The 10,909-nt window shown below is 36.4% G+C and overlaps 1 protein-coding gene across 2 annotated transcripts in view; it reads right to left on the bottom strand.

Annotated features, from left to right (window-relative positions):
- Window positions 1-524: 524 nt before the first annotated feature.
- MALT1 (MALT1 paracaspase) overlaps window positions 525-10,909 on the bottom strand; it is an 81,219-nt gene continuing 70,834 nt past the window's right edge. For both annotated transcript variants that reach the window (XM_024236039.3, XM_054538020.2), the window contains 3 exons: window positions 8,746-8,903; window positions 7,460-7,585; window positions 525-5,805 (listed from right to left, as the gene is read on the bottom strand). In XM_024236039.3, the coding sequence (XP_024091807.1) occupies window positions 5,368-5,805; window positions 7,460-7,585; window positions 8,746-8,903 (722 nt within the window). In that variant the 3' untranslated portion in view covers window positions 525-5,367. The remainder of the gene's footprint in view (window positions 5,806-7,459; window positions 7,586-8,745; window positions 8,904-10,909) is intronic.

The following is a 10,909-nucleotide window of genomic DNA, read 5'->3' as shown; positions in this document are numbered from 1 at the left end:
TATACTGCCTACAGGTATAGCTTTAAGAATGCCAGATTTAAAGCACAAGGTTGATGGGTTGATGCTTTTCAAAATGCTGGCACTTTAGAGGAATGGTCTTATTTAGTACTGCCAGCTCTGTAAAGTATTATAAGCTCTTTGATGTTAGAGCATCATCCCCATTTTACAGATAAGGAAACAGAAGCACAGGCAAGTAACACTCTTTGAGCCACGCTATTAGTAAGGGCTGAAACCTGAGGTGTCTCAGACTCCTTCTTCATAAAGCCAAACTTTGATGCTTAAGTATTTTTAATGCTACCAAATTAGAAAAAAAGAGAATATGCACACTTACACATTTTCATATTCTGAGTGTACTCTTCTTTACTAATACTTTATTTTTGAGACAGCGTCTTGCTCTGTTGTCCAGGCTGGAGTGCAGTGGCACAATCTCTACTCACCGTAACCTCTACCTTCTGGGCTCAAGCAATCTTCCCACTTCAGCCTCCTGAGTAGCTGGGACTACAGGTGTGTGCAACTATGCCCAGTTAATTTTTGTTTTTGCTTTTTTTTTTTTGGTAGAGATGGGGTTTCACCATGTTGCCAAGGCTAGTCTCAAACTCCTGGGTTCAAATGATCTGCTTACTGCAGCCTCCCAAAGTGCTGGGATTACAGGTGTGAGCCACCATGCCCAGGGTTTCAGTGTCAAACTCTGAATTTGAATGTCAATGTCAAACTGAGAAACAGAATGAAATGCACAAAAGTAATGTGTAAATTGAGTAGCTGACATCAGTTGACAGTTAAAAGTAATGACAGCATATAAGTATCAGGTGAATGTTCAAGGAATAGGAAACAACATTATTAGGACGTCTGTTTGGAAAAAAACTCTTAAAAGTAAAATTACATACATCAGATTTTATCTAGATATTAAACTGATGCTTCTGAGGCAGGAGGATCACTTGAAGACAGGTGTTTGAGACCAGCATGGGCAACAAAATGAGATCCCACTTCTACTAAAATTAAAAACAAACAAAAAAAAGCTTATGCCAATATACATGTCAATGATCTAAGCTCTGGCTACATAACTGAATTTCTTGAATCTGACAAGTCCAAAAATTGTGATTACTGAACAGGATACCTCACTGTTACTTCATGTGCAAGTCAGAGATTTGAAAAGAGGCATTAGAGATGGGGAAAGAAGGCAATGTCTAAATGGACCTTTTCTGTGCCAGGATTCTTCTTTAAAGACTTCCTTTTCTGAAACGTTTTGACTTGTTCATCACTGAATGAGGAACAATACAGTGTTTTATATTCAAATTGTCCCATGAGTTGAGATTTATTAGAAAATATATAAGTTATAATTGTGACTTTAATTTTTAAAAATTACCTTCCAGAAAATATCCCCTCTCGGCATCAAGTATTGGCTTTGAATTTGGGTGAGCCTTTACTTGCTCAAACCTCCACTATCCTAATTTCTTTATTACATTCTAACTGGTATGGATAGATTTGATAGATTATCTTTTCTAAATTCCACTTGTGTAAATCCTACTTTAATATTACAAAGCAATTGGCACGAGATTCAAGTAAAATAAAAACATGGTTGATAAAAAAGAAGATCAAAACTGTTATCATTCTTCTTAAGCTAGTTTTAAAATCACGTTTAGATTTTTAAAAAAATTCATGCGATTCTCCTGCTTCAGCCTCCACGGATGCTGCAGTGAGCTGAGACTATGTCGCTGCACTCCAGCCTGGGCGACAGAGCCAGGACTCTGTCTTAAAAAAAAAAAAAAACAAATATACCGAAGAGTATAAAGGGGACGCGCGATTCTCCTGCCTCAGTCTCCCTAGTAGCTGGGATTACAGGTGTGTGCCACCATGCCCAGCTAATTTTTTTGTATTTTTAGTAGAGACAGGGTTTTGCCATCTTGGCCAAGCTGGTCTTGAACTCCTGGGCTCAAGTGATCCATCTGCATTGGCCTCCCAAAGTGCTGAGATTATAGGCGTGAGCCACCACACCCATCCTAAAACTAAAATTTTATATTCAGTTCCTCACACTAGCTATTTCAATTGCTCAACAACCCCATGAGGCTAAAGGCTATTACACTGGGAGTGCGGATACCAAGCATCCCATCGTCACAGCAAGTTCACTGGACAGTGCTACTCTGTGGTAACCACAGCTGAGCACTTGCATGTTTTTTTTTTTTGTTGTTTTTTTGTTTTTATCAGATACATGATTTTTCAAATTTCTTTCTCCCATTCTGAGGGTTCACTTCACTTTCTTAATGGTGTCCTTTAAGGCGCTAAAGTTAATTTTGATGAAGTCCCATTTATCTACTGTTTTCCTTTGTTGCTTGTGCTTTTGGTATTGTATCTAAGAAACCATTCCTAAGCCCAACATCACAAAGATTTACTTCTGTTTTCTTCTAAGAGTTTAACTCTTATATTTAGGTCTATGATCCATTTTGAGTTAGAATTTGTAATGTGGTAGGAAGGTAGGGATCTTTTTGCTGTGCACGTAGCTACCAGTTAGTTGTCCCAGCACCGTTTGTTGAAAAGACCACTCCTTCTCTATTGATGGTATTACCATCCTTGTTGAAAACAAGTTGATGAGAAATGTATGGGTTTATTTCTGGATGTTCAGTTCCATTCCTCTGATCGATACGTCTATCCATATGCCTACACTGTCTTATTGTAGCTTGGTAGCACTTTTTGAAATTGGTACGTCTTCCAGCTTTGTTCTTTTCCAAGGTTTTTTGGCTATTCTGGGTCCCCTGCGTTTCCCTACCAATTTTACCAGTTTGTCAATTTCTGCAAAAAATACAGCTAGGATTTTGATAGGAATTGTTGAATATGTAGACTAATTTGGGCAGCATTGCCATCTTACCAATATTTAGTTTTCCAATCCATGAACATGGATGTCTTTCCATTTATCTGGATCTTAATTTCTTTAAACAACGTGTTGGAGTTTTATTCTTGATGCTACTGTATATAGGATTTCTTTATTCTTGTTTTCAGAATGTTTGTTGTTAGTACAGAAATAAAACTGATCTTGCATCCTGCAACCTGTTGAACTCATTCTATCCTGCAACCTGTTGAACTCATTTATTACTTTTTATGGATTCTTTAGCATTTTCTATATACAACTATATATCAACTGTGAATACATATAGTTTCACTTCTTTTGCAGTATAAACCGCTTTTCTTTATTAGCTTATTTGATTTTCAGATGTTGAACAAACCTTGAATTCCTAACCTAACTGCTGTGGCTAGAACTTCAAGTACAATGCTGAATAGAAGTAGTGCCGAGTGAACATCCTTGTCCTTCTTCCTAATCTTAAGGGGAAAACATTCAGCCTTCAGTCTATCACCATGAAGTATAATGTTAGGTGTGGGCTTTTCATAGATGTTATATTTATCATATCTAGGAAGATTCCTTTTATTCCTAAGTTTGTTGAGTGTTTTTATGAAAGAGTTTTGGTTTTTATCAAATGCTGTTTCTGTCTCATTATTAAGACAATCTATGTGGGTTTTGTGCTTTATTAAATACGGTACAGTTGATCCTCATTATTCACGGTTATGTATTTGTGAATTTACCAACTTGCTAAAATTTATAACCCTCAAATTGATATCTGTGGCACTTTTGCAGTCATTTGTGGATATGTGTAAATGGGTGAAAAATTTGAGTCACCCAAAACACATGTTCCCAGCTGAGGCTGAGGCTGAACAAGATGATGCCTTCCTGCTTCAGTCTCATAGAGAAATGACTGGAGAGTGGAAATGGCAGGGGCAATTCAGTGTAGTACAAGCTCTGGCTCCAGGGCCAGCTGGATGGGGTTTGAATTTCAGCTCTGACACCTGTTAGTGGGGTGCCTCAGGCATGTCACTTAACACTTCTGATACCTCACTTTCACTTCTGTAAAATAAGGTAGAATTTGCTAGGATGAATTAAGAATTCAAGCTCATAATGTGCATGAGATAAACATATGTATACACACATATACACAAATAAATACACTTTCTCCTAAAAGCAGTTGTTCCATATTTAATTCAGTGTTTGTGGGAGAATATTCTGTAGAACATAATTACTGTGAATAATGAGAACTGACTGTATGTTAGCTTATTTGATTTTTTAGATGTTGAACCAACCTTGAATTCCTGGGATAAATTCCACTTGGTCATGATATAGAATCCTTTTTATATGTTGCTGGATTCAGTTTGCTAATATTTTTGTTAATGATTTTTGTGTTTGTATTAATAAGGAATATTGGCTTATAGTTTTCTTGTGATGTCTAGTCTAGTATCAGGGTAATACTGACCTCCTAGAGTAAGTTGGGAAGTGTTCTTTCCTCTCCTACTTTTAGAAACAGTGTGCAAAAAATTAGTGCTAATTTTAATGTTTGGTAGAATTCAACAATGAAGCCATCTAGGCCTGGGATTTTCTTTGTTAGACTTTTAAAATTACTAATTCAGTATTTTTCCTTGCCAATTGCATTTTTAACCAACTTTTAGGTAGAACCAAAGATAATAGTATTATCTCATTAGGCCAGTGAAATTCAAGAAGAAAATACATATTATCAAGGAAGATGCTAAATATTTGGAAAATTCTGATAGGCAGCTATGAAAATTATCCATTATATCTTGATTCTTAATCTCTACCTAGCTTTAACAAACATTTTATCACTTCTCATGCAGTTTCATAATCTTATGAACAAGAAATTTCAGCCTGTTCTACAATTTATGTACAAACCTCTTAACTAAAACTTGCAGCAAAATCCTTATAATCAAAAACTAAAGTCTGTACATTCCTCGAGATAATACACAGATATGTATCTGTATATTTTTATATATATATAAATATATTTCACTCTATCTACAAACATAACACTTATCTCAGAACCTGTCAGGAAGGCAGTTGTGTAGTGGAAAAAATACTGGAATAGATTTCTGGAGGTCTCAGTTCTGGTGCCAGCTCTAACTTAGATGCCTTTCTGTGTTTCTTCCATGGATAAAATTAGGTTATGCCTAGTGATCGGCAAGGTTCTTTCTGGTGTTAAAAATACAATGACTTATTCTACAATAATGCCATTCCCATTGCTCTTACTTCAGAGTGGTCACAATGAAAATATTTTGTTATATACATATAAACATACACACCTCCATACTTCATTTGTATAGAACTAATCAACCAATTCACAAAATCTTAGAAAGAGGAAGTCTGTGATTAAATAATGTAATTTCAACATCTCAAAGTCCTGAAGTTTGCTATGAAACAGTTACTACTATTCTTTCTCTACATATACAAATTTGCCTTTTCACAATGTCTCACTTTATGTAAGTGCAGTACTATTTCACAGGCATCTAAAATTATGCTAACTTTCAAAAACAAGGAGGTCATTTTTCAGAAATTCTGAGCCTGTCAGAGAAACTAAATGGTATTTCATCAGTTGTCTCTACTGGCACATTACTTCTACTAAAATGACATGAAGAATGGTGAGCGAAACTTGAAATAAATGCATCTGGAGTCCGGCTGCAATGACAGCTATCTGCTGTTGTAACATTACTTGGATTACCAGGATGTGAATGGTAAACACCATGGAATGGGTCTTGCAACGAGTGATAATGCCCTGCTCCTCCTGAGGTGGCTGCAGAATTCTGGTAAGGACCATTAGACATAAGACAAGTTTGAAAGCAAGTCTTCCTTCCCAAACCTCGATGCATGTCTAATTTAGCAATGAGAGGTTTCCCAACATTCACTTCCTGCTTGTCCTCTACAGTATCTTCCAATCCTGAGTACTGATATGATAAACATACTGTGAAGACTAGATGTTCCTGAAAAGGAAAAAAATCTGGTTTATTATTGGCATCAACAGTGAATATATAGCAATCTGAAAATATTCACACATACACACCCCTACCCCCACCACCAAAAATCCACTCACTCTCCTTTCCCAGGTTCCAAATCCTCAAGGCATCCTTTATATCTCCCTGAAACTGAGAAACGCCAGCTAGCATTATCTTCCTTTTCCTTCATGCAATACTTACAACACATTTAGAATTTCTAGTTCTTACTACTGTTAGTAGTCAAAGTCAAAGAGATCTTATACTCTAGATGAACAGGGAAAACATTTTCCAAGCAGTGCAGCTTAGGAAACTTACCCTTCCCTATTATTAGATATAGGGAATTAACTTTTAATTAAAAAATGATCTGGGCCCGGCGTGGTGGCTCATGCCTATAATCCCAGGACTTTGGGAGGATGACACAGATGGATCACTTGAAGTTAGGAGTTCAAGACCAGTCTGGCCAACGTGGTGAAACCTGTCTCTACTAAAAATACAAAAAATTAACTGGGCATGGTGGCGTACGCCTGTAGTCCCGGCTACTCGGGAGGCTGAGGCACAAGAATCACTTGAGTCTGGGAGGTGGAGGGTGCAGTGAGCTGAGATCGTGCCACTGCATTCCAGCCTAGGCGACAGAGAGAGACACCATCTCAAAAGAAAACAAAAAAAACCTGGTTTTATACGTTTTATAAAAAAAGCTTAAGCTGTTTTTAAAATATTATAATAATCCATAATCGTAGGTGGAAAATACAACTGAATCAGATAATGGGCTAACTTTTTAAGAGAAGAAAGGATTTTAAGTAGATGAGCTTCGAACAGGATGACCACAGGTTTATGTGTGTAATTCTCAATCGTGCCCATTCCATTCCCTGAGTTTTAGCTGATACATTCTGTGGTCATGTAGTTGTGAACAAATTAAAGTCTCAATTTTTGCAAAGAAAAGCTTTCATTAGAACACTCAATGTGCAGAACTAGCTTCTCATTTGTAAGTCAACTAGAAATAAAAAAATGGAAAAGAAATTCTAATTTGCTATATGTTTAGTCATAGAACTAGGAAATGATTACTTGAAAATCTGAACATATTTAAAAGTAGAATATGGAGCTGGGAGTGGAAGCTCACACCTGTACTCCGAGTGCTTTGGGAGGCCAAGAAGAGAGGATTCTTGTGGCCAGGAGTTTGAGATTGGCCTGGGCAATATAGTGAGATCCCTTCTCCACAAAAAGTTTAAAAAAATTAGCTGGGTGTAGTGGCATGTGCCTGTAGACTCAGCTACTTGGGAAGCTGAGATGGCAGGATCATATGCACTGAGGAGTTTGAGGTTATAGTAAGTCATGTTCATGCCACTGCCCTCCAGCCTGGGTGACAGAGTTAAGACTCTATCTCTAAAAAAAGAAAAAAGAATATACTGTTACTAATTTTTTAGCATTATGGAGGGTAAGCACACATAAAGTCCTCTCGCAACCATGGGAAACAGAATATAAAAAGGGTCACTGATAGGACCTTCTGTAGAATGGTTATCTAGGACCTTCTGTAGACTGGTTATCTCTAGTTTAATAATAAGGCAGCATATCTATGGTCTATGCCAAAGTAAGTTTCCAGTTTCATAGTTTTCCATTAGTAGCTATAAACAGAAAAGGTAGTAACCTTTAATTTTTGCAGTGAACTGAGTCTGGTATAGAGGCAATGCTTGGGAAGATCCTTTGATACCAAGTAGCTGCCAGTTTCTTCAGGTGTGCCTTTATTTGCATCTTTTGGATCAATATCTAGATCCTGTAAAAAAAAAAAAAAAAAATTAGGGACTGTTAATAATGAAATCAATGAAAGCCACAATATAATCTAGTACATAAGACATCTTAACTGATATTGTCCTCTCGTGAATTTTGGCCTCTCGTGAATTTTGGTAATCCCAAAATTATCCAGGACTAAACAATGAAAACAACAATCTATGGTTATAATAGGAATTCTCAATTCTGTACTAAGCCATTTAAAAAGTAAAGTGAGCTCTGAAAGAGCTTCCTTTCAAATGATTCCTAGAAATGCTTCTTGAGCTACTCAAGTTTCCTCTTAAGCAGAGAGAGCCCCATTAGCGTTTGACTCCTGGATTCTCTCCTCTTAATCATCACTTTTGGGAAGGTGCAGGGAAATTTATATGATTAGAATATTTAAGAAGGATAAATAAACCGCCTTTTCCTTTTTCTTCTTTTAGAGCCAACCCAATGGCCAAGAGTAAGAGGGTTCTGCCGCTCCATGAGAAGCCCACAGGCCCCCAGCTTGCTCAGTACCTCAGGAAGCCTATCTGGGCTCCGTACTGCTGAGACTGGAGGTATGGGGTGGCCACTGAATTCTGGGGTTTGGTGCTAGACCGTTTACTCTGACATGAAGCAATATCCTCCACAAAGCCTCTATCAGTAATCTAAGTGATATTTTGGGTTTCTGCTTGTCTTACTCCTTGCTTGCTTCTCAGTTTGTCACACTCATGTAGGAAAGAGGGGTACCATTTACTGGCTTCTTTAGACCAACATAAAATAACTATCAAACCTAAATGTTTGAAAAGAGCAGAACTAGATTTCTATTATTCCAGCATATGACCATACCTTAACAAGACTTAAAAACTACTGTTTCCAATATAAGTTATAACTGTTTAAAAGGAAATTATTCTTGACATATTTATAGCACATTTTATTCCTTCACATTCGCTCTCCTGTTTAGGATATAAGAAATTAGAGGCATCCTTCCTGAGTGAACTTTAGACATTTCTAAATCTCATAAACTTAGGGTATTTTGGCAATTAGTAAATATTATGACCAGTGTTACTAAACTATAAATATATATATTTCCTTTATATTTACCATCAACTTTAAGTTTTAAAAAATTTAGTCTTTAGTAAGTGAGAATATATCACTGTATTTTAAATAAAAGAAGAGACTCACAAGTGGAAAATCAGTAACATAGGCATCACACATTATTATCTCCGATGGTTTGTAAACTATACTTGTATAGATGATCATGACATTGGAAAACTCAGCTGCAAATCCTAATTGAATCTGAACACCACAGTCAAACTTAAGACACATACTTTCTGGAAGTTCTGAAAAAGAACAATAAGAACAACTTTGGTAGGTTTTCTGATGATAAGAGGCAAATATTTATGGAGGAGAATATAGTTAGAGAGCATTTCTTTTGCTTAAAAACATGATTTACATTGTTTAAACACACACAATTTAAAAAATAATGCCCAATATTCTGCTGGCCAAACAAAATCTTTCATTTACCATTTGCTTATAGTTCTTATCCAACTGTATATATAATTTTTATTGTGGCAATCAAAAATATGCATACAATTGTAGATAAATTTTCACTGTTGCCTAAATTTATATGACCAGAATTTTTAATAAAGCACAATGTCACTGAACAGCCACATTATAGTTTGTTACCTTTAACCATTCTGTTAACTCTTGAATATTTATAATACCTCTGGGTTTTATTGTTTTTCTATCATAGTTAATATTTATTTATACATACGTAATGCTTTAAGATTGTTAGATAAAGCTATGTGATTGTTCCTTTACATATGGGACAAATTATTTTCAATTTACATGGAATATAAAGTTTCAGCATAACATGTCCAAAACAGAATATTAATTTTTAAAACATTTGTCTACTTGATGGTATTAAAAAGCAGAAACATACCATCAGTTTTAATTATTCCTTAATTACTTACATTAGCCATTTAAAAAATTTTTCTCTATACTTCCAGCAGTGTGGATTGTTGAATTTGCATCATTTGCTTGTTTACTGAGGAGGGTCTTAATTTTTTTTCTCTTATTTGTTACAAATATTTTCTATATGACCTTTTCATTTTGTTTTATGAAGTTTCGTTTATTGATCTTTACCACTGTAATTTTGTTATTTGTTGTTTAGATCTTTTTTAGAGAAAAGACATTCAATTACTTATCTAGTTATCTGGAATGGTGAGATATTTATAGCATTTTACATTTTAATGTGCTTTAATATGTTAATTTACTAAAAATATGTATTAGAGAATAAATTCTTTTTTTGAGACTGAGTTTTGCTCTTGTTGCCCAGGCTGGAGTGCAATGGCGTGACCTCAGCTCACTGCAACCTCCGACTCCCAGGTTCAAGTGATTCTCCTGGCTCAGCCTCCAGAGTAGCTGGGATTACAGGCACCTGCCACCATGACCAGCTAATTTTTTGTATTTTTAGTAGAGATGGAGTTTCACCATGTTGGCCAGGCTGGTCTTGAACCCCTGACCTCAGGTGATCCACCCACCTTGGCCTCCCAAAGTGCTGGGATTACAGGTGTGAGCCACCACACCTGGCCAAGAACAAAAATTATTATATATGAAAATAAAGATATTTTATAGAAGTTCATTAAATACAATTTTTTTCAATTATCTATAAGAGACTCACAGAATAGATACTTGGACTCAGAAAATCCAAAATTATTTCCATTGGTAATTTAAACTTATTTTTTCATTAAACCATATACAATTACCAAAAGGTAATTAAGCTACAGATTGATTTTCACATCATCTTCTCTGCTGATCACTCAACTTACTGATCAAGTGTCCGAGAGGATGCTCAGTTATATGAATAATCAAAAGTACAGAGGACTTGTCAAGTGCCATGCTCAGTTCTACCTACACACTCATTCAATCCCAATAACCTATGAGGCAGGTACTACCTATTTTTTTTTCTTTTCGAGACAGAGTCTCGCTCTGTCGCCTAGACTGGAGTGCAGTGGGACAATCTCTGCTCACTGCACTGCAACCTCCACCTCTCAGGTTTAAGAGATTCTCTTGCCTCAGCTGCCCTAGTAGTTGGGATTATAGGCACGCGCCACCACACCCCGCTAACTTTTTGTATTTTTAGTAGAGACGAGGTTTTGCCATGTTGTCCAGGCTGGTCTCTAACTCCTGACCTCAGGTGATCCACCTGCCTCGGCCTCCCAAAGTGCTAGGATTACAGGCGTGAGCGACCACACCCAGCCTGAAGCAGGTACCAAGTCTTATTTACATTTTACGTGTTATAGATAACATGTTCATAGAGTGGTAGAGACTGGATCAGAACCCA

This window comes from Pongo abelii, chromosome 17, assembly GCF_028885655.2.
Source record: "Pongo abelii isolate AG06213 chromosome 17, NHGRI_mPonAbe1-v2.0_pri, whole genome shotgun sequence".
Taxonomy (NCBI): domain Eukaryota; kingdom Metazoa; phylum Chordata; class Mammalia; order Primates; family Hominidae; genus Pongo; species Pongo abelii.
The sequence above is the reverse complement of the archived record's forward strand: the minus strand, read 5'-3'. Positions and strand labels throughout refer to the sequence as shown.